We start from the raw sequence: 23,792 nt of genomic DNA, 5'->3' as shown, positions 1-23,792 counted from the left end.
GGGATTTGTGGGATCTCGCAGTGTGTCAGGATCCTGTCACGGGTGTGTGGGATCTCACAGTGTGTCAGGACCCTGTCAGGGGTGTGTGGAGTCTCACAGTGTGTCAGGAACCTAAAATGAGTTTGTGGGGTCTCACAGTGTGTCAGGACCCTGTCAGAGGTGTGTGGGGCCTCACATTATGTCAGGACCCTGTCAGGAGTGTGTGGGGTCTCACAGTGTGTCAGGACCCTGTCAGGGATGTGTGGAGTCTCACAGTGTGTCAGGACTCTGTCATGGACGTGTGGGATCTCACATTGTGTCAGGACTCTCATGACGTGTAGGATCTCACAGTGTGTGGGTGTTGACAGTGTGTCGGGACCCTGCCATCGTTCTGTGGCGTCTCCCTGTGCGTTAGGAAGCTGCCGTGGTGTGAGTGGTCTCACAGTGTGTCAACACCCTGTCAGAGTGTGTGGGGTCTTACAGTGTATCTTACCCTGTCAGGGGTGTGTGGTGTCTCACAGTGTGTCAGGACCCTGTCAGGGGTGTGTGGTGTGTCACAGTGAGTCAGGACCCTGTCAGGGGTGTGTGGGATCTCACAGTGTATCAGGACCCTGTCAGGGGTTTGTGGGATCTCACAGTGTATCAGGACCCTGTCAGGGGTGTGTGGGGTCTCACTGTGTGTCAGGACCCTGTCGGGTGTGTGTTCTCACAGTGTGTCAGGACCCTGTCAGGGGTGTGTGGGGTGTCACATTGTGTCAGACACTGTCAGGGGTGTGTTGGATCTCACACTGTGTCAGGAACCTAAAATGAGTTTGAGGGGCGTCACAGTGTGTCAGGACCCTGTCAGGGGTGTGTGGGGTCTCACAGTGTGTCAGGACCCTGTCAGCGGTGTGTGGGGCCTCACAGTATGTCAGGACCCTGTCAGGAGTGTGTGTGGTCTCACAGTGTGTCAGGACCCTGTCAGGGATGTGTGGAGTCTCACAGTGTGTCAGAACCTAAAATGAGTTTGAGGGGCATCACAGTGTGTCAGGGACCCTGTCAGGGGTGTGTGGGCCCTCACAGTATGTCAGGACCCTGTCAGGGGTGTGTGGGATCTCACAGAGTGTCACGACCCTGTCAGGGGTGTGTGGGGTCTCACATTGTGTCAGGACCCTGTCAGGGGTGTGTGGGGTCTCACAGTGTGTCAGGATCCAGTCAGGGTTGTGTGGTTTCTGACAGTGTGTCAGGACCCTGTCAGGGGTGTGTGGGGCCTCACAGTATGTCAGGACCCTGTCAGGAGTGTGTGCCGCCTCACAGTGTGTCGGGACCCTGTCAGGGGTGTGTGGTGTCTCACAGTGTGTCAGGACCCTGTCAGGAGTGTGTGTGGTCTCAGTCTGTGTCAGGACCCTGTCAGGGCTGTGTGCAGTGTCACAGTGTGTCAGGACACTGTCAAGGATGTGTGGGGTCTCACAGTGTGTCAGGACCCTGTCAGGTGTGTGTGGGTCTCACTGTGTCTCAGGAACCTAAAATGCGTTTGTGGGGTCTCACAGTGTGTCAGGCTCCTGACATGGGTGTGTGGAGTCTCACAGTGCGTCAGGACCCTGTCAGGTGTGTGTGGGGTCTCACTGTGTGTCAGGACCCTGACAGGGGTGTGTGGGGACTCACAGTGTGTCAGGACCCTGTCAGGTGTGTGTGGTCTCACTGAGTCTCAGGAACCTAAAATGAGTTTGTGGGGCATCACAGTGTGTCAGCACCCTGTCAGGTGTGCGTGGGTCACACAGTGTATCAGGACCCTGACAGGGATGTGTGGATCTCGCAGTGTGTCAGGATCCTGTCACGGGTGTGTGGGATCTCACAGTGTGTCAGGAACCTAAAATGAGTTTGTGGGGTCTCACAGTGTGTCAGGACCCTGTCAGAGGTGTGTGGGGCCTCACATTATGTCAGGACCCTGTCAGGAGTGTGTGGGGTCTCACAGTGTGTCAGGACCCTGTCAGGGATGTGGGGAGTCTCACAGTGTGTCAGGACTCTGTCATGGACGTGTGGGATCTCACATTGTGTCAGGACTCTCATGGACGTGTAGGATCTCACAGTGTGTGGGTGTTGACAGTGTGTCGGGACCCTGCCATCGTTCTGTGGCGTCTCCCTGTGCGTTAGGAAGCTGCGTGGTGTGAGTGGTCTCACAGTGTGTCAACACCCTGTCAGAGTGTGTGGGGTCTTACAGTGTATCTTACCCTGTCAGGGGTGTGTGGTGTCTCACAGTGTGTCAGGACCCTGTCAGGGGTGTGTGGGGTGTCACAGTGAGTCAGGACCCTGTCAGGGGTGTGTGGGATCTCACAGTGTATCAGGACCCTGTCAGGGGTTTGTGGGATCTCACAGTGTATCAGGACCCTGTCAGGGGTGTGTGGGGTCTCACCGTGTGTCAGGACCCTGTCGGGTGTGTGTTCTCACAGTGTGTCAGGACCCTGTCAGGGGTGTGTGGGGTGTCACAGTGTGTCAGACACTGTCAGGGGTGTGTTGGATCTCACACTGTGTCAGGACCCTGTCAGATGTTTGTGGTGTCTCACAGTGTGTCAGGACCCTGTCACGGGTATGTGGTGTCTCACAGTGTGTCAGGTCCCTGTCAGGGGTGTGTGGTGTCTCACAGTGTGTCAGGACCCTGTCAGGGGTGTGTGGGGTCTCACAGTGTGCCAGGACCCTGTCAGGAGTATATGGGGTCTCACAGTGTGTCAGGACCCTGTCAGGAGTGTGTGGGGTCTCACAGTGTGTCAGGGACCCTGTCAGGGGTGTGTGGGGTCTCACAGTGTGCCAGGACCCATGCAGGGGTTTGTGGTGTCTCACAGTATGTCAGGACCCTGTCAGGAGTGTGTGGGGTCTCACAGTGTGTCAGGACCCTGTCAGGGATGAGTGGGGTCTCGCAGTGTGTCAGTAACCTAAAATGAGTTTGTTGGGCATCACAGTGTGTCAGGACCCTTTCAGGTGTGCGTGGGGTCACACAGTGTATCAGGACCCTGACAGGGATGTGTGGTGTCTCACAGTGTGTCAGGAACCTGTCAGTGGTGTGTCGTGTCTCACAGTGTATCAGACCCTGTCACGGGTGTGTGGGGTCTCACCGTGTGTCAGGACCCTGTCAGGAGTGTGTGGGGTCTCACTGTGTGTCAGGACCCTGTCAGGGGTGTGTGGGATCTCACAGTGTGTCAGGACCCTGTCAGGTGTGTGTGGGGTCTCACTGTGTGTCAGGACACTGTCAGGGGTGTGTGGGATCTCACAGTGTGTCAGGAACCTGTCAGGGGTGTGTGCCCTCTCCCAGTGTATCAGGACCCTGTCAGGTGTGTTTGGGTTCTCACAGTGTGTCAGGTCCCTTCAGGGGTGTGTGGTGTCTCACAGTGTGTCAGGACCCTGTCAGGGGTATGTGGTGTCTCACAGTGTGCCAGGACCCTGTCAGGGGTGTGTGGTGTCTCACAGTGTGTCAGGACCCTGTCAGGGGTGTGTGGTGTCTCATCGTGTGTCAGGACCCTGTCAGGGATGTGTGGTGTCTCACAGTGTGCCAGGAACCTGTCAGGGGTGTGTGGTGTCTTACAGTGTGTCAGGACCCTGTCAGGAGTGTGTGGGGTCTCACAGTGTGTCAGGACCCTGTCAGGGGTGTGTGGGGTCTCACAGTGTGTCAGGACCCTGTCAGGGGTGTGTGGTGTCTTACAGTGTGTCAGGACCCTGTCAGGGATGAGTGGGGTCTCGCAGTGTGTCAGTAACCTAAAATGAATTTGTGGGTCATCACAGTGTGTCCGGACCCTGTCAGGTGTGCGTGGGGTCACACAGTGTATCAGGACCCTGACAGGGATGTGTGGTGTCTCACAGTGTGTCAGGAACCTGTCAGTGGTGTGTCGTGTCTCACAGTGTATCAGACCCTGTCACGGGTGTGTGGGGTCTCACCGTGCGTCAGGACTCTGTCATGGATGTGTGGGATCTCACAGTGTGTCAGGACCCTGTCAGGAGTGTGTGGGGTCTCACTGTGTGTCAGGACCCTGTCAGGGGTGTGTGGGATCTCACAGTGTGTCAGGACCCTGTCAGGTGTGTGTGGGGTCTCACTGTGTGTCAGGACACTGTCAGGGGTGTGTGGGATCTCACAGTGTGTCAGGAACCTGTCAGGGGTGTGTGCCCTCTCCCAGTGTATCAGGACCCTGTCAGGTGTGTTTGGGTTCTCACAGTGTGTCAGGTCCCTGTCAGGGGTGTGTGGTGTCTCACAGTGTGTCAGGACCCTGTCAGGGGTATGTGGTGTCTCACAGTGTGCCAGGACCCTGTCAGGGGTGTGTGGTGTCTCACAGTGTGTCAGGACCCTGTCAGGTGTGTGTGGTGTCTCATCGTGTGTCAGGACCCTGTCAGGGATGTGTGGTGTCTCACAGTGTGCCAGGACCCTGTCAGGGGTGTGTGGTGTCTCATCGTGTGTCAGGACCCTGTCAGGGATGTGTGGTGTCTCACAGTGTGCCAGGACCCTGTCAGGGGTGTGTGGTGTCTTACAGTGTGTCAGGACCCTGTCAGGGGTGTGTGGGGTTTCACAGTGTATCAGGACCCTGTCAGGGGTGTGTGGGGTCACAATGTGTGTCAGGAATCTGTCAGGGGTGTGTGCCCTCTCCCAGTGTATCAGGAACCTGTCAGGTGTGTTTGGGTTCTCACAGTGTGTCAGGTCCCTGTCAGGGGTGTGTGGTGTCTCACAGTGTGTCAGGACTCTGTCAGGGGTATGTGGTGTCTCACAGTGTGCCAGGACCCTGTCAGGGGTGTGTGGTGTCTCACAGTGTGTCAGGACCCTGTCAGGAGTATGTGGTGTCTCACAGTGTGCCAGGACCCTATCAGGGGTGTGTGGTGTCTCACAGTGTGTCAGGACCCTGTCAGGGGTGTGTGGTGTCTCAGCGTGTGTCAGGACCCTGTCAGGTGTGTGTGGGGTCTCACTGTGTGTCAGGACACTGTCAGGGGTGTGTGGGATCTCACAGTGTGTCATGAACCTGTCAGGGGTGTGTGGGGTTTCACAGTGTATCAGGACCCTGTCAGGGGTGTGTGGGGTCACAATGTGTGTCAGGACCATGTCAGGGATGTGTGCCCTCTCCCAGTGTATCAGGACCCTGTCAGGTGTGTTTGGGTTCTCACAGTGTGTCAGCTCCCTGTCAGGGGTGTGTGGTGTCTCACAGTGTGTCAGGACCCTGTCAGGGGTGTGTGGTGTCTCATCGTGTTTCAGGACCCTGTCAGGTGTGTGTGGGGTCTCACTGTGTGTCAGGACACTGTCAGGGGTGTGTGGGATCTCACAGTGTGTCAGGAACCTGTCAGGGGTGTGTGGGGTTTCACAGTGTATCAGGACCCTGTCAGGGGTGTGTGGGGTCACAATGTGTGTCAGGACCATGTCAGGGATGTGTGCCCTCTCCCAGTGTATCAGGACCCTGTCAGGTGTGTGTGGGGTCTCACTGTGTGTCAGGACACTGTCAGGGGTGTGTGGGATCTCACAGTGTGTCAGGAACCTGTCAGGGGTGTCTGCCCTCTCCCAGTGTATCAGGACCCTGTCAGGTGTGTTTGGGTTCTCACAGTGTGTCAGGTCCCTGTCAGGGGTGTGTGGTGTCTCACAGTGTGTCAGGACCCTGTCAGGGGTATGTGGTGTCTCACAGTGTGCCAGGACCCTGTCAGGGGTGTGTGGGGTCCCACAGTGTGTCAGTACCCTGTCAGGTGTGTGTGGGGTCTCACTGTGTGTCAGGACCCTGTCAGGGGTGTGTGGGATCTCACAGTGTGCCAGGACCCTGTCAGGGATGAGTGGGGTCTCGCAGTGTGTCAGTAACCTAAAATGAGTTTGTGGGGCATCACAGTGTGCCAGGACCCTGTCAGTGGTGTGTGGTGTCTCACAGTGTGTCAGGACCCTGTCAGGGTTGTGTGGTGTCTCATCGTGTGTCAGGACCCTGTCAGGGATGTGTGGTGTCTCACAGTGTGCCAGGACCCTGTCAGGGGTGTGTGGCGTCTTACAGTGTGTCAGGACCCTGTCAGGGGTGTGTGGGGTTTCACAGTGTATCAGGACCGTGTCAGGGGTGTGTGGGGTCACAATGTGTGTCAGGAACCTATCAGGGGTGTGTGCCCTCTCCAGTGTATCAGGACCCTGTCAGGTGTGTTTGGGTTCTCACAGTGTGTCAGGTCCCTGTCAGGGGTGTGTGGTGTCTCACAGTGTGTCAGGACCCTGTCAGGGGTATGTGGTGTCTCACAGTGTGCCAGGATCCTGTCAGGGGTGTGTGGTGTCTCACAGTGTGTCAGGACCCTGTCAGGGGTATGTGGTGTCTCACAGTGTGCCAGGACCCTGTCAGGGGTGTGTGGTGTCTCACAGTGTGTCAGGACCCTGTCAGGGGTGTGTGGTGTCTCATCGTTTGTCAGGACCCTGTCAGGTGTGTGTGGGGTCTCACTGTGTGTCGGGACACTGTCAGGGGTGTGTGGGATCTCACAGTGTGTCAGGACCCTGTCAGGTGTGTTTGGGTTCTCACAGTGTGTCAGGTCCCTGTCAGGGGTGTGTGGTGTCTCACAGTGTGTCAGGACCCTGTCAGGGGTGTGATGTGTCTAACAGTGTGTCAGGACCCTGTCAGGTGTGTGTGGGGTCTCACTGTGTGTCAGGACACTGTCAGGGGTGTGAGGGATCTCACAGTTTGTCAGGAACCTGTCAGGGGTGTGTGGGGTTTCACAGTGTATCAGGACCCTGTCAGGGGTGTGTGGGGTCACAATGTGTGTCAGGACCATGTCAGGGATGTGTGCCCTCTCCCAGTGTATCAGGACCCTGTCAGGTGTGTGTGGGGTCTCACTGTGTGTCAGGACACTGTCAGGGGTGTGTGGGATCTCACAGTGTGTCAGGAACCTGTCAGGGGTGTGTGGGGTTTCACAGTGTATCAGGACCCTGACAGGGATGTGTGGGATCTCGCAGTGTGTCAGGATCCTGTCACGGGTGTGTGGGATCTCACAGTGTGTCAGGAACCTAAAATGAGTTTGTGGGGTCTCACAGTGTGTCAGGACCCTGTCAGAGGTGTGTGGGGCCTCACATTATGTCAGGACCCTGTCAGGAGTGTGTGGGGTCTCACAGTGTGTCAGGACCCTGTCAGGGATGTGGGGAGTCTCACAGTGTGTCAGGACTCTGTCATGGACGTGTGGGATCTCACATTGTGTCAGGACTCTCATGGACGTGTAGGATCTCACAGTGTGTGGGTGTTGACAGTGTGTCGGGACCCTGCCATCGTTCTGTGGCGTCTCCCTGTGCGTTAGGAAGCTGCCGTGGTGTGAGTGGTCTCACAGTGTGTCAACACCCTGTCAGAGTGTGTGGGGTCTTACAGTGTATCTTACCCTGTCAGGGGTGTGTGGTGTCTCACAGTGTGTCAGGACCCTGTCAGGGGTGTGTGGGGTGTCACAGTGAGTCAGGACCCTGTCAGGGGTGTGTGGGATCTCACAGTGTATCAGGACCCTGTCAGGGGTTTGTGGGATCTCACAGTGTATCAGGACCCTGTCAGGGGTGTGTGGGGTCTCACCGTGTGTCAGGACCCTGTCGGGTGTGTGTTCTCACAGTGTGTCAGGACCCTGTCAGGGGTGTGTGGGGTGTCACAGTGTGTCAGACACTGTCAGGGGTGTGTTGGATCTCACACTGTGTCAGGACCCTGTCAGATGTTTGTGGTGTCTCACAGTGTGTCAGGACCCTGTCACGGGTATGTGGTGTCTCACAGTGTGTCAGGTCCCTGTCAGGGGTGTGTGGTGTCTCACAGTGTGTCAGGACCCTGTCAGGGGTGTGTGGGGTCTCACAGTGTGCCAGGACCCTGTCAGGAGTATATGGGGTCTCACAGTGTGTCAGGACCCTGTCAGGAGTGTGTGGGGTCTCACAGTGTGTCAGGACCCTGTCAGGGGTGTGTGGGGTCTCACAGTGTGCCAGGACCCATGCAGGGGTTTGTGGTGTCTCACAGTATGTCAGGACCCTGTCAGGAGTGTGTGGGGTCTCACAGTGTGTCAGGACCCTGTCAGGGATGAGTGGGGTCTCGCAGTGTGTCAGTAACCTAAAATGAGTTTGTGGGGCATCACAGTGTGTCAGGACCCTTTCAGGTGTGCGTGGGGTCACACAGTGTATCAGGACCCTGACAGGGATGTGTGGTGTCTCACAGTGTGTCAGGAACCTGTCAGTGGTGTGTCGTGTCTCACAGTGTATCAGACCCTGTCACGGGTGTGTGGGGTCTCACCGTGTGTCAGGACCCTGTCAGGAGTGTGTGGGGTCTCACTGTGTGTCAGGACCCTGTCAGGGGTGTGTGGGATCTCACAGTGTGTCAGGACCCTGTCAGGTGTGTGTGGGGTCTCACTGTGTGTCAGGACACTGTCAGGGGTGTGTGGGATCTCACAGTGTGTCAGGAACCTGTCAGGGGTGTGTGCCCTCTCCCAGTGTATCAGGACCCTGTCAGGTGTGTTTGGGTTCTCACAGTGTGTCAGGTCCCTGTCAGGGGTGTGTGGTGTCTCACAGTGTGTCAGGACCCTGTCAGGGGTATGTGGTGTCTCACAGTGTGCCAGGACCCTGTCAGGGGTGTGTGGTGTCTCACAGTGTGTCAGGACCCTGTCAGGGGTGTGTGGTGTCTCATCGTGTGTCAGGACCCTGTCAGGGATGTGTGGTGTCTCACAGTGTGCCAGGAACCTGTCAGGGGTGTGTGGTGTCTTACAGTGTGTCAGGACCCTGTCAGGAGTGTGTGGGGTCTCACAGTGTGTCAGGACCCTGTCAGGGGTGTGTGGTGTCTTACAGTGTGTCAGGACCCTGTCAGGGATGAGTGGGGTCTCGCAGTGTGTCAGTAACCTAAAATGAGTTTGTGGGTCATCACAGTGTGTCCGGACCCTGTCAGGTGTGCGTGGGGTCACACAGTGTATCAGGACCCTGACAGGGATGTGTGGTGTCTCACAGTGTGTCAGGAACCTGTCAGTGGTGTGTCGTGTCTCACAGTGTATCAGACCCTGTCACGGGTGTGTGGGGTCTCACCGTGCGTCAGGACTCTGTCATGGATGTGTGGGATCTCACAGTGTGTCAGGACCCTGTCAGGAGTGTGTGGGGTCTCACTGTGTGTCAGGACCCTGTCAGGGGTGTGTGGGATCTCACAGTGTGTCAGGACCCTGTCAGGTGTGTGTGGGGTCTCACTGTGTGTCAGGACACTGTCAGGGGTGTGTGGGATCTCACAGTGTGTCAGGAACCTGTCAGGGGTGTGTGCCCTCTCCCAGTGTATCAGGACCCTGTCAGGTGTGTTTGGGTTCTCACAGTGTGTCAGGTCCCTGTCAGGGGTGTGTGGTGTCTCACAGTGTGTCAGGACCCTGTCAGGGGTATGTGGTGTCTCACAGTGTGCCAGGACCCTGTCAGGGGTGTGTGGTGTCTCACAGTGTGTCAGGACCCTGTCAGGTGTGTGTGGTGTCTCATCGTGTGTCAGGACCCTGTCAGGGATGTGTGGTGTCTCACAGTGTGCCAGGACCCTGTCAGGGGTGTGTGGTGTCTCATCGTGTGTCAGGACCCTGTCAGGGATGTGTGGTGTCTCACAGTGTGCCAGGACCCTGTCAGGGGTGTGTGGTGTCTTACAGTGTGTCAGGACCCTGTCAGGGGTGTGTGGGGTTTCACAGTGTATCAGGACCCTGTCAGGGGTGTGTGGGGTCACAATGTGTGTCAGGAATCTGTCAGGGGTGTGTGCCCTCTCCCAGTGTATCAGGAACCTGTCAGGTGTGTTTGGGTTCTCACAGTGTGTCAGGTCCCTGTCAGGCGTGTGTGGTGTCTCACAGTGTGTCAGGACTCTGTCAGGGGTATGTGGTGTCTCACAGTGTGCCAGGACCCTGTCAGGGGTGTGTGGTGTCTCACAGTGTGTCAGGACCCTGTCAGGAGTATGTGGTGTCTCACAGTGTGCCAGGACCCTATCAGGGGTGTGTGGTGTCTCACAGTGTGTCAGGACCCTGTCAGGGGTGTGTGGTGTCTCAGCGTGTGTCAGGACCCTGTCAGGTGTGTGTGGGGTCTCACTGTGTGTCAGGACACTGTCAGGGGTGTGTGGGATCTCACAGTGTGTCATGAACCTGTCAGGGGTGTGTGGGGTTTCACAGTGTATCAGGACCCTGTCAGGGGTGTGTGGGGTCACAATGTGTGTCAGGACCATGTCAGGGATGTGTGCCCTCTCCCAGTGTATCAGGACCCTGTCAGGTGTGTTTGGGTTCTCACAGTGTGTCAGCTACCTGTCAGGGGTGTGTGGTGTCTCACAGTGTGTCAGGACCCTGTCAGGGGTGTGTGGTGTCTCATCGTGTTTCAGGACCCTGTCAGGTGTGTGTGGGGTCTCACTGTGTGTCAGGACACTGTCAGGGGTGTGTGGGATCTCACAGTGTGTCAGGAACCTGTCAGGGGTGTGTGGGGTTTCACAGTGTATCAGGACCCTGTCAGGGGTGTGTGGGGTCACAATGTGTGTCAGGACCATGTCAGGGATGTGTGCCCTCTCCCAGTGTATCAGGACCCTGTCAGGTGTGTGTGGGGTCTCACTGTGTGTCAGGACACTGTCAGGGGTGTGTGGGATCTCACAGTGTGTCAGGAACCTGTCAGGGGTGTCTGCCCTCTCCCAGTGTATCAGGATCCTGTCAGGTGTGTTTGGGTTCTCACAGTGTGTCAGGTCCCTGTCAGGGGTGTGTGGTGTCTCACAGTGTGTCAGGACCCTGTCAGGGGTATGTGGTGTCTCACAGTGTGCCAGGACCCTGTCAGGGGTGTGTGGGGTCCCACAGTGTGTCAGTACCCTGTCAGGTGTGTGTGGGGTCTCACTGTGTGTCAGGACCCTGTCAGGGGTGTGTGGGATCTCACAGTGTGCCAGGACCCTGTCAGGGATGAGTGGGGTCTCGCAGTGTGTCAGTAACCTAAAATGAGTTTGTGGGGCATCACAGTGTGCCAGGACCCTGTCAGTGGTGTGTGGTGTCTCACAGTGTGTCAGGACCCTGTCAGGGTTGTGTGGTGTCTCATCGTGTGTCAGGACCCTGTCAGGGATGTGTGGTGTCTCACAGTGTGCCAGGACCCTGTCAGGGGTGTGTGGCGTCTTACAGTGTGTCAGGACCCTGTCAGGGGTGTGTGGGGTTTCACAGTGTATCAGGACCGTGTCAGGGGTGTGTGGGGTCACAATGTGTGTCAGGAACCTATCAGGGGTGTGTGCCCTCTCCCAGTGTATCAGGACCCTGTCAGGTGTGTTTGGGTTCTCACAGTGTGTCAGGTCCCTGTCAGGGGTGTGTGGTGTCTCACAGTGTGTCAGGACCCTGTCAGGGGTATGTGGTGTCTCACAGTGTGCCAGGATCCTGTCAGGGGTGTGTGGTGTCTCACAGTGTGTCAGGACCCTGTCAGGGGTATGTGGTGTCTCACAGTGTGCCAGGACCCTGTCAGGGGTGTGTGGTGTCTCACAGTGTGTCAGGACCCTGTCAGGGGTGTGTGGTGTCTCATCGTTTGTCAGGACCCTGTCAGGTGTGTGTGGGGTCTCACTGTGTGTCGGGACACTGTCAGGGGTGTGTGGGATCTCACAGTGTGTCAGGACCCTGTCAGGTGTGTTTGGGTTCTCACAGTGTGTCAGGTCCCTGTCAGGGGTGTGTGGTGTCTCACAGTGTGTCAGGACCCTGTCAGGGGTGTGATGTGTCTAACAGTGTGTCAGGACCCTGTCAGGTGTGTGTGGGGTCTCACTGTGTGTCAGGACACTGTCAGGGGTGTGAGGGATCTCACAGTTTGTCAGGAACCTGTCAGGGGTGTGTGGGGTTTCACAGTGTATCAGGACCCTGTCAGGGGTGTGTGGGGTCACAATGTGTGTCAGGACCATGTCAGGGATGTGTGCCCTCTCCCAGTGTATCAGGACCCTGTCAGGTGTGTGTGGGGTCTCACTGTGTGTCAGGACACTGTCAGGGGTGTGTGGGATCTCACAGTGTGTCAGGAACCTGTCAGGGGTGTGTGGGGTTTCACAGTGTATCAGGACCCTGTCAGGGTTGTGTGGGGTCACAATGTGTGTCAGGACCATGTCAGGGATGTGTGCCCTCTCCCAGTGTATCAGGACCCTGTCAGGTGTGTTTGGGTTCTCACAGTGTGTCTGGTCCCTGTCAGGGGTGTGTGGTGTCTCACAGTGTGTCAGGACCCTGTCAGGGGTATGTGGTGTCTCACAGTGTGCCAGGACCCTGTCAGGGGTGTGTGGTGTCTCACAGTGTGTCAGGACCCTGTCAGGGGTGTGTGGTGTCTCATCGTTTGTCAGGATCCTGTCAGGGATGTGTGGTGTCTCACAGTGTGCCAGGACCCTGTCAGGGGTGTGTGGTGTCTTACAGTGTGTCAGGACCCTGTCAGGGATGTGTGGTGTCTCACAGTGTGCCAGGACCCTGTCAGGGGTGTGTGGTGTCTCACAATGTGTCAGGACCCTGTCAGGGATGTGTGGTGTCTCACAGTGTGCCAGGAACCTGTCAGGGGTGTGTGGTGTCTAACAGTGTGTCAGGACCCTGTCAGGGATGTGTGGTGTCTCACAGTGTGCCAGGACCCTATCAGGGGTGTGCGGTGTCTCACAATGTGTCAGGACCCTGTCAGGGATGTGTGGTGTCTCACAGTGTGTCAGGACCCTGTCAGGGATGTGTGGGGTGTCACAGTGTGTCAGGACCCTTCCAGGGGTGTGTGGTGTCTCACAGTGTGTCAGGACCCTGCCAGGGATGTGTGGTGTCTCACAGTGTGTCAGGACCCTGCCAGGGATGTGTGGGGACTCACAGTGTGTCAGGAACCTGTCAGGGATGTGTGGGATCTCACAGTGTGTCAGGACCCTGTCAGGGATGTGTGGGGTCTCACAGTGTGTCAGGAACCTGTCAGGGGTGTGTGGGGTCTCACAGTGTGTCAGGGCCCTGCCAGGGATGTGTAGGGTCTCACAGTGTGTCAGGACCCTGTCACCGGTGTGTGGGGTCTCACAGTGTATCAGACCCTGTCAGGGTTGTGTGGGTTCTCACATTGTGTCAGGACTGTCAGAGTTGTGTGGGTTCTCACATTGTGTCAGGACTCTGACAGGGGTGTGTGGGATCTCACATTGTGACAGGACCCTGTCAGGAGTGTGTGGGGTCTCACAGTGTGTCAGGACCCTGTCAGGGGTGTGTGGTGTCTCACCGTGTGCCAGGACCCTGTCAGGGGTGTGTATTGTCTCACAGTGTGTCAGGACCCTGTCAGGGGTGTGTGGTGTCTCACCGTGTGCCAGGGCCCTGTCAGGGGTGTGTGGTGTCTCACAGTGTGTCAGGACCCTGTCAGGGATGTGTGGGGTCTCACAGTGTGTCAGGACCCTGTCAGGGGTGTGTGGTGTCTCACCGTGTACCAGGACCCTGTCAGGGGTGTGTGGGGTCTCACAGTGTTTCAGGACCCTGTCAGGGGTGTGTGGTGTCTCACCGTGTGCCAGGACCCTGTCAGGGGTGTGTGGTGTCTCACAGTGTGTCAGGACCCTGTCAGGGGTGTGTGGTGTCTCACCGTGTGCCAGGGCCCTGTCAGGGGTGTGTGGTGTCTCACAGTGTGTCAGGACCCTGTCAGGGATGTGTGGGGTCTCACAGTATGTCAGGACCCTGTCAGGGGTATGTGGTGTCTCACCGTGTGCCAGGACCCTGTCAGGGGTGTGTGGTGTCTCACAGTGTCTCAGGACCCTGTCAGGGGGGTGTGGTGTCTCACAGTGTGTCAGGTCCCTGTCAGGGGTGTGTGGGGACTCACAGTGTGTCAGGACCCTGCCAGGGATGTGTGGTGTCTCACAGTGTGTCAGGACCCTGTCAGGGATGTGTGGGGACTCACAGTGTGTCAGGACCTGTCAAGGATGTGTGGGGTCTCACAGTGTGTCAGGAACCTGTCAGGGGTGTGTGGGGTCTCACAGTGTGTTAGGACACTGTCAGGGATGTGTGGTGTCTCACATTGTGTCAGGACCCTGTCAGGGGTGTGTGGTGTCTCACATTGTGTCAGGACCCTGTCAGGGGTGTGTGGTGTCTCACAGTGTATCAGACCCTGTCAGGGTTGTGTGGGGACTCACAGTGTGTCAGGACTCTGTCAGGGGTGTGTGGGATCTCACATTGTGTCAGGACCCTGTCAGGAGTGTGTGGGGTCTCACAGTGTGTCAGGACCCTGTCATGGACGTGTGGGATCTCACAGTGTGTGGGGGCTGACAGTGTGTCGGGACCCTGCCATCGTTGTGTGGCGTCTCCCCGTGCGTTAGGAAGCTGCCGTGGTGTGAGTGGTCTCAATGTGTGTCAACACCCTGTCAGAGTGTGTGGGGTCTTACAGTGTATCTTACCCTGTCAGGGGTGTCTGGGATCTCACAGTGTGTCAGGACCCTGTCAGGAGTGTGTGGGGTCTCCCAGTGTGTCAGGATTCTGTCATGGACTTGTGGGATCTCACATTGTGTCAGTACTCTGTCATGGACGTGTGGGATCTCACAGTGTGTGGGGGTTGACAGTGTGTCGGGACCCTGCCATCGTTCTGTGGCGTCTCCCTGTGCGTTAGGAAGCTGCCGTGGTGTGAGTGGTCTCACAGTGTGTCAACACCCTGTCAGGGGTGTGTGGGGTCTTACAGTGTATCTTACCCTGTCAGGGGTGTCTGGGATCTCACAGTGTGTCAGGACCCTGTCAGGAGTATGTGGGGTCTCACAGTGTGTCAGGACCCTGTCAGGCGTGTGTCGTGTCTCACAGTGTATCAGACCCTGTCACGGGTGTGTGGGGTCTCACAGTGTGTCAGGATTCTGTCATGGACGTGTGGGATCTCACAGTGTGTCAGGACCCTGTCAGGTGTGTTTGGGTTCTCACAGTGTGTCAGGTCCCTGTCAGGGGTGCGTGGGGTTTCACAGTGTGTCAGGACCCTGTCAGGTGTGTTTGGGTTCTCACAGTGTGTCAGGTCCCTGTCAGGGGTGTGTGGGGTTTCACAGTGTGTCAGGACCCTGTCAGGAGTGTGTGGTGTCTCACAGTGTGCCAGGACCCTGTCAGGGGTGTGTGGTGTCTCACAGTGTGTCAGGACCCTGTCAGGAGTGTGTGGGGTCTCACTGTGTGTCAGGACCCTGTCAGGTGTGTTTGGGTTCTCACAGTGTGTCAGGTCCCTATCAGGGGTGTGTGGTGTCTCACAGTGTGTCAGGACCCTGTCAGGAGTGTGTGGTGTCTCACAGTGTGCCAGGACCCTGTCAGGGGTGTGTGGTGTCTAACAGTGTGTCAGGACCCTGTCAGGGATGTGTGGGGTCTCACAGTGTGTCAGGACCCTGTCAGGGGTGTGTGGGTTCTCACATTGTGTCAGGACTCTGTCATGGACATGTGGGGTCTCACAGTGTGTCAGGACCCTGTCAGGAGTGTGTGGGTTCTCACATTGTGTCAGGACCCTGTCAGGGGTGTGTGGGTTCTCACATTGTGTCAGGACCCTGTCAGGAGTGTGTGGGTTCTCACATTGTGTCAGGACCCTGTCATGGACGTGTGGGATCTCACATTGTGTCAGGACTCTGTCATGGACGTGTGGGATCTCACAGTGTGTGGGGGTTGACATTGAGTCGGGACCCTGCCATCATTGTGTGGCGTCTCCCTGTGCGTTAGGAAGCTGCCGTGGTGTGAGTGGTCTCACAGTGTTTCAACACCCTGTCAGAGTGTGTGGGATCTTACAGTGTATCTTACCCTGTCAGGGGTGTCTGGGATCTCACAGTGTGTCAGGATGCTGTCAATGATGTGTGGGGTCTCACAGTCTATCAGGACCCTGTCATGGGTGTGTGGGGTTTCACAGAGTGTCAGGACCCTGGCAGGGGTGTGTGGGGTCTCACAGAGTGTCAGGACCCTGTCATGGGTGTGTTGGGTCTCACAGTGTGCCGGGACCCTGTCAGGAGTGTGTGGGTTCTCACATTGTGTCAGGACCCTGTCATGGACGTGTGGGATCTCACATTGTGTCAGGACTCTGTCATGGACGTGTGGGATCTCACAGTGTGTGGGGGTTGACAGTGAGTCGGGACCCTGCCATCATTGTGTGGCGTCTCCCTGTGCGTTAGGAAGCTGCCGTGGTGTGAGTGGTCTCACAGTGTTTCAACACCCTGTCAGAGTGTGTGGGATCTTACAGTGTATCTTACCCTGTCAGGGGTGTCTGGGATCTCACAGTGTGTCAGGATGCTGTCAATGATGTGTGGGGTCTCACAGTCTATCAGGACCCTGTCATGGGTGTGTGGGGTTTCACAGAGTGTCAGGACCCTGGCAGGGGTGTGTGGGGTCTCACAGAGTGTCAGGACCCTGTCATGGGTGTGTTGGGTCTCACAGTGTGCCAGGACCCTGTCAGGAGTGTGTGGGTTCTCACATTGTGTCAGGACCCTGTCATGGACGTGTGGGATCTCACATTGTGTCAGGACTCTGTCATGGACGTGTGGGATCTCACAGTGTGTGGGGGTTGACAGTGAGTCGGGACCCTGCCATCATTGTGTGGCGTCTCCCTGTGCGTTAGGAAGCTGCCGTGGTGTGAGTGGTCTCACAGTGTTTCAACACCCTGTCAGAGTGTGTGGGATCTTACAGTGTATCTTACCCTGTCAGGGGTGTCTGGGATCTCACAGTGTGTCAGGATGCTGTCAATGATGTGTGGGGTCTCACAGTCTATCAGGACCCTGTCATGGGTGTGTGGGGTTTCACAGAGTGTCAGGACCCTGTCAGGGGTGTGTGGGGTCTCACAGAGTGTCAGGACCCTGTCATGGGTGTGTTGGGTCTCAACGTGTTTCAGGAGCCTCTCAGATTTGTGTGTGGTCTCACAGTGTGTCAGGACACTGCCAGGCATGTCTGGCATCTCACCGTGTGTTAGGACACTGCCCGAGTTGTGTGGTGTCTCACAGTGCGACAGGATCCTGTCAGGGGTGTGTGGGTTCTCTATTCAATGTGTTCGGCTGTGATAGGGAGCTTAGGAAAACACTGATCCTGGACATATTCACTTTAGAGAATGTGACAGTGGCAGAAATGATGTTCTTCAATAATCAGGGACTGTATCTGTTTATATTCAGAAATGGGTGTGGGAATGTCACTGTCGTGTCTGTTCCCTTTGCAAACAGGATGAAGGACAATGATGAACAAGCTTGTAGCGATTTACTAAACCCGTGGTCAGGGACACTGAGGGATTTCATTGACCGGGTGTGGACTGGAGCAATATTTACAGAGGCCCCAGAAACGTGAGTAGTTTGTAAACTTCCAGATTCGTCTATCTCTGGTCCCATATTTAAATTATCATCTTTGGGATTTGCTGTTGTAAATGAGAGAGACTGAACCAGGGTTCTGGACAAGATTCCTTATATTTCTGGTAAGAGGTGCTCTGTGGTTGAACAGACCAGTTGGGATGTTACCTGCTCTTCTAATTAAAGTGATGCTATTATTACTATTCTGTGACTGGAACTTCAGTGGATGCCCAACTCTAAGAAAAGATAATCTGCGGGACCTGGGGAAGTTTAGAAAATGGTTAACGATCAGGCTGTTCAGGAGGGGGCAGTGGTTGGCAAGAGAAGGTTTTGACTATTTGCTGTTAAGAAATATAAGTTTTTTTTCCATTCTCCAGATCGCCCCCTTCTCCACTCAGATTCCAGTGGGGATCTGTAGTTGCAGGCCCCAGCGCGGTGTGACCACTTTCCTCAAACTCGCCAGCTCTCTGCCTCTTTCCTCAAAATGTCCTGTGAAAACTCGTCCTCTAGCAAACACGTTTCCCTGTGTCTCACTGTGTTCTCTGTCACAGTGCCAGTATTTACCTGGTCAGATCCTCGTGTCTCAACAACTGAACCGCCCGACAAAAATTACAACCGTTGATGGAAACAGAGGTCAAGTTTCAACCTTTTGAACTCCGCTTCAGCCACATCTGGGCCATTGCGTACCGTTCCGATCGCCCCATTACCGGAGGGATGTTGAGGCTTTAGAGAGGGAGCAGAAGAGGTTTACCAGGATGCTGCCTGGTTTAGAGGGTATGTGCTATCATGAGAGGCTGGATGAAATTAGATTGTTTGCTCTGGATCATCGGAGGCCGAGGGGAGCTCTGACACAGGATGACAAGATTACGAGAGGCATAGATAGAGTGGACAGAGATAATCGGTTTCCCGCGGTTGAAATGTCTATTACCGGAGGGAATATATTGAAGGTGAGAGGGTGTAGAATGAAGGGGGATGTGAAGGACAGCTTATTTTTTAAATCTGAGAGTCGTGGCTGCCTGGAACACACTGCCTGGTAAGGTGGTAGAAGCAAATTATTAGAAGCTTTTAAGGGACGTTTGGACAGGCACATGGATGTAAGGAAGATGGAGGCATGTGGACATGGTGAAGGAAGGAGAGATTAGACTTCACGGTTGTTTGATTTATTTCTTAGCTGTTTCGGCACAATATTACTTGCCTAATGGCTTATTCCTGTGTTATACTCTGCAATGTTCAATGAATGTTCACTTACCTTTCAGCTCACTGAGAAGCTTTAGTAAAAGTTGAACGGGAATTGGTCGATGGGAAAGGTCACAACCTGTTTGAATTTAAACAAATTGAGGAAATCATTTTTGTAAAGTTTTAAAGTGTGCTGTATTCAATACAAATTTGAATTAATCTCTGATATAATCTCACCATATATCTGTATTTCCTTCAGTATTTTGTCCAACGTTGGGACACCAATCCGCATTTTCACGAAGGTTTCCCACATCACCCTCGGGGCGCGGGAGCCTTTCTCCATCACCAGGCTCAGGAGGAGTTTAGAACTGTCCGCCCGCTCTCCCTTATCAGCGAGATCAGAGATTTTCTGTGAAGAGTAACGGTGAACATATTGGGGACTGACAGATTCACACAGAGAATGAGAAGTAAATGATGTGCTCTGTAACGGGATCACACTGAGCAGTCACCCGGACGGGTGCTGATCCTGTCTGGACATGGACTGTACATTCTGAGTGCAGAGCACACGGAGGGACATTCACCGTGAACCTGGTCCACCAGTCAATGAGATCCTGGCTGGTCTGTGACCACTTCAATGACGTGGCTCCAAATCCATAAATAATTCCTCACCGGATTTGACGGAGCAAAACAGAAATCAGAAAATAACCATCACAGATGAAAGAAATCAGGAAGGTTATTGTATCAGTGTGAGCAGTCTCAGAGAAGTTTGCAGAAAAGATGATGTGATTCATCTCCTCATTCCGCCAGTGTCCAGCATGACAGCGGATTACCGGCTGACACCTGATACCTTTCCTTTGCCTTTTCCAGTGGAGGTTTATTCAGAGATTACATATTACAACATGGCAGTATTGACCGATTCACACTGTTTGCAATTCCAGATTGAAACACAGTCATCTCCACCCAGAACAGAACACACTAATGCTCCTGTGGCATACACAGATGATGCCCTGGTTCTCACGGCCATCCTGCCGTCACGCTGCACGGTCTTCCCAAAATAAAATTTCCTACTGTATTTGATGACACCAAGGTTGGAGGTGTTGTGGATAGTGTAGAGGGCTGTCAGGGGTTACAGCGGGACACTGATAGGATTCAAAACTGGGCTGAGAAGTGGCAGATGGTGTTTAAATATAAATATAATATAATGATAAGTGTGGAGGATCAGAGGGATCTTGTGGTCCGAGTCCATAGGACACTCAAAGCAGCTGGGCAGGTTGACTCTGTGTATAAGAAGACGTACGGTGTTTTGGCCTTCATCAATCATGGAATTGAATTTAAGAGCCGAGAGGTAATGTTGCAGCTATATCGGACCCTGGTCAGACCCCACTCGGAGTACTGTGCTCATTTCTAGTCGCCTCACTACAGGAAGGATGTGGAAGCCATAGAAAGGGTGGAGAGGAGATTTACAAGGATGATGCATGGATTGGTGAGCACGTCTTATGAGAATAGGTTGAGTGAACTGGGCCTTTACTCCTCAAAGCGACAGAGGATGAGAGGTGACCTGATAGAGGTGTATAAGATGATGAGAGGCATCGATCGTGTGGATAGTCAGAGGCTTTTTCCCAGGGCTGAAAAGGCTGGCACAAGATGGTGGTGAGTGCGTGGAATGGGCTGCCGGCAATGGTTTTTGTATGTTTCTATACCTATTTAAACTCATTTATTGCAACCTCATTTAATTGTTACCTGCTCCTCTTGCTCTGAACATTCGGCTGCCACTGGGGGTATTTACACCTCTTTCAATCATTGCTTCTGATTCACAGTTTTAAGAATTATATACATTTATTTGTGAAATATTTTTATGCTTTACTATCCGATGAGTGAGAGTTCCGACACCCATCAGTCCTGTGATGTGTGAAAATTCAAACCCATTCTCCCTCACACTCACCCGATGTTCCTCTCCGCTGAACTGATTCTCGGCCGTTAACGCCAGGCTCACTCCGTGCACCCCTCCTTCCATCGCCTGCTCCAGCCTGTCCCGGTAGAAGTCCGTCAACTGCAGCAGCTGGGAATCGTCCCAGCTTGCCAGGAGCTCGGTGATCACTGAGCCTGGACCTGTGACAGAAAATGGAGAAAACTAAAGACAATACCGAACACCTATAGGTCAGTAAATTTCTCTCTGGAGCCTAAAGACGGGGATTCTGTGCAGCAGGTGACGGAACACAATCCGAAATAGACGCACTAATGTGTTACAATTTGAAAGGACAAGTCAGGGAAGGAATTACACAGTGAAAGACAGGACAGTGCAGAGTGCACTGAGAAAGTAGATACAACCCAAAGGAATTTAATTAATTGAAAGTAGTGTCACGTGGAGATAGGGTTGTAAAGAAAGCTTTGATGCAAAGGATGTTATAAATCTAACTGTTGAGGATAGGCACACACAATGCTGGAGAAATTCTGCAGGCAGTCAGCAATTAAGGAGACGTTTATACAGCCGACGTTTTAGGCCGGGACGCTTCCAGAAACATTGATTCCCATAGCTGCTGACTGACCTGCTGAGATCCTCCAGCATTTTGTGTGCATTGCTTTGATTACCGGAATCTGCAGATTCTCTCGTCTCTGTTGAGCAGAGAAATTGGCATGTCTTGTTGGAGTCGTATGGGTCGTTTGCGAGGTCTGATTTGGAGTATTGCGTGCAGTTCCAACTTGGATCAGCTTTGGAGGCATTCAGTTCTCAGAAATTACACCTGCGTTTACCTACTTCAGAAACTTGCCTTCAACGGGCAAATGGTGCCTCAGAAACTGACAGGCAGCGATAAACCGAGACAGTTTGAATGTTGTGAGATACCTAACATTACCTTAGTCAAATTACAACCGTTGGTGGAAACAGAGGACAAGTTTCAACTTTATGAACTCTGGTTCTGCCTCATCTGGGCCACTGCGTACCGTTCCAATTGCCCCACTACCGGAGGGATGTTGAGGCTTTAGAGAGGGAGCAGAAGATATTTACCAGGATGCTGCTTGGTTTAGAGGGCATGTGCTATCATGAGAGGCTGGATAAAATTAGATTGTTTCTCTGGATCATCGGAGGCCGACGGGGGCTCTGACAGGCTGACAGGATTCTGAGAGGCATAGATAGTGTGGACAGAGAGAATCGATTTCCCACAGTTTAAGTATCTATTACCGGAGGGAATATATTGAAAGTGAGGGGGTATAGAGTGAAAGGAGATGTGAGGGATAGCTGTTTTTATAAATGACAGAATCGTGGCTGCCTGGAAGGTACTGTCTGGTAAGGTGGTAGAAGCTTTTAAGAGACATTTTGATACTCACATGGATATAAGGAAGATGGGGGCTTGTGGACATGGTGTAGGAAGGAGAGGTTAGAGTTTGGGCATGTTTGATTTGTTTCATATCCGTTTCGGCACAATATTATATACCTAATGGCTTATTCCTGTGTTATACTCTTCAATGTTCAATGAACGTTCACTTACCTTTCAGCTCACTGGGAAACTTTAGTAAAAGTTGAGCACGAATTAGTGGATGGGAAGGTTCACAACTTGTTTGAATTTAAACAAATTGAGGAAATCATTTTTGTAATATTTTGAAGTGTGCTGTGTTGTGATTCAAATTTAAATTAATCTCTGATATTATCTCACCATACATCTGGATTTCCTTCAGTACTTTGTCCAACGTTGGGACACCAATCCGCATTTTCACGAAGGTTTCCCACATCACCCTCGGGGTGCGGGAGCCTTTCTCCATCACCAGGCTCAGGAGGAGTTTAGAACTGTCCGCCCGCTCTCCCTTATCAGCGAGATCAGAGATCACTGCTCCGGGCTCCATTTTCACAGACATGATGGGCTTATGGATGTAGTGAGCTTCCCATCCAGACGGTCACAGTTTAACTAATTGCAATATTATTTATAGATATTTTCAGACCTTTCCACCTTCCTTGCCGCGATCCCACAACCCTCAGTTTCCCTGTCCTAATTCCCATCTCACCCTTCCATAGTGTCTATCACACAACACCGGCAGACAGGAATTTCAGCTTCTGTGGACTGAGCTGAGGAATATGTCCCCCAGTCTCACCCTCTCTAACACTGTAGCAGTGTTTGCACTAGGGAGTGCAGATGTGAACACAGCGGGGTTCATCTGCTGCTCTGTGGTTGAACAGACCAGTTGGGATGTTAGCTGCTTTTCTAATTAAAGTGATGCTATTATTACTATTCTGTGACAGGAACTTCAGTGGACGTCCCACTCTAAGAAAAGATAATCTGCAGGAACTGGGGGAGTTTAGAAAATAGTTAAGGGTGAGGCTGTTCAGGAGGGGGCAGTGGCTCACAAGGGAAGGTTTTGACTTTTTTGGTGTGAAGAAATATAAATTTTTATTTCCATTCTCCAGATCGCCCCCTCCTCCACTCAGACTCCGGTGGAGATCTGTAGTTGCAGGCCCCAGAGCAGTGTGACCACTTTCCTCAAACTCGCCAGCTCTTTGCCTCTTTCCTCAAAAAGTCCTTTGAAAGCTGTCCCACTAGCAAAGATGTTTCCCTGTGCCTCACTGTGTTCTCTGTCACAGTGCCAGTATTTACCTGGTCAGATCCTCGTGGCTCAACACCTTAACCGCCCGACGCAAATTACAACCGTTGATGGAAACAGAGATCATGTTTCAACCTTATGAACTCTGCTTTGGCCACATCTGTTTTGAAAGGACTCTGCTAATTCCTGAGAATATAGTAACCCATCACCATCACTCTCCTGGTACTGCCCATCACCGCCGCTTTGCTCTGGGTTACTGTCTGCCTGCCTGGTCAACCCCTTCCTCAGCAAATCTCTGGGATTTCTCACAAAATGCTGGAGGTGCTCAGTAGGCCAGGCAGCATCTATGGAGGAGAATAAACAATCAATGTTTCGAGCCAAGGCCCTTCATCGGACTGGTGATGACGGGACAGAAATTCTAGATATTGCTGCATTACTTTCTATTCCTTGTGGTCCCGATCTGAAACGTTAACTGTTTATTCCTCTCCATGGATGATTGCCTGACCTGCTGAGTACTGCCAATATTTTGTGTGTCTTTGTTTCACCCAAAACTTTCAGCATCTGCAGAATGTCTTGTCTTGTCTTGTCTTGTCTTCTGGAGTAACAATGTCTTGTCTTCTTGTCTCCTGTTCGGTTGAAAGGAAAGGTTAAAGGTTTGAAAGCGCCATGGTTTTCAAGGGATATTAGAAACTTGGTTCGAAAAAAGAGGGATGTCTACAATAGATATAGGCAGCATGGAGTAAAGGAATTGCTCGAGGAATATAAAGAATGTAAAAGGAAACTTAAGAAAGAGATTAGAAAAGCTAAAAGAAGTTACGAGTTTGGTTTGGCAAATAAGGTGGAAGTAAATCCGAAAGGCTTCTACAGTTATATTAAAAGCAAGAGGATAGTGAGGGATAAAATTGGTCCCTTAGAGAATCAGGGTGGTCAGCTATGTGTGGAGCCGAGGGAGATGGGAGAGATTTT

General features: G+C 53.4%; 1 protein-coding gene across 1 annotated transcript in view; it reads right to left on the bottom strand.

Annotated features, from left to right (window-relative positions):
- Positions 1-22,494, bottom strand: part of LOC140720321 (NACHT, LRR and PYD domains-containing protein 3-like) — a 77,540-nt gene extending 55,046 nt beyond the window's left edge. Inside the window, exons 1-4 of the mRNA XM_073035185.1 lie at positions 21,947-22,494; positions 20,239-20,405; positions 18,534-18,705; positions 18,370-18,435 (exon numbers count right to left, since the gene is read on the bottom strand). Of these exons, the coding sequence (XP_072891286.1) occupies positions 18,370-18,435; positions 18,534-18,705; positions 20,239-20,405; positions 21,947-22,145 (604 nt within the window). The 5' untranslated portion in view covers positions 22,146-22,494. The remainder of the gene's footprint in view (positions 1-18,369; positions 18,436-18,533; positions 18,706-20,238; positions 20,406-21,946) is intronic.
- Positions 22,495-23,792: the final 1,298 nt, after the last annotated feature.

Source organism: Hemitrygon akajei, unplaced genomic scaffold (genome assembly GCF_048418815.1).
Source record: "Hemitrygon akajei unplaced genomic scaffold, sHemAka1.3 Scf000041, whole genome shotgun sequence".
NCBI lineage: Eukaryota > Metazoa > Chordata > Chondrichthyes > Myliobatiformes > Dasyatidae > Hemitrygon > Hemitrygon akajei.
This window is presented reverse-complemented; position numbering and strand designations above follow the sequence as displayed.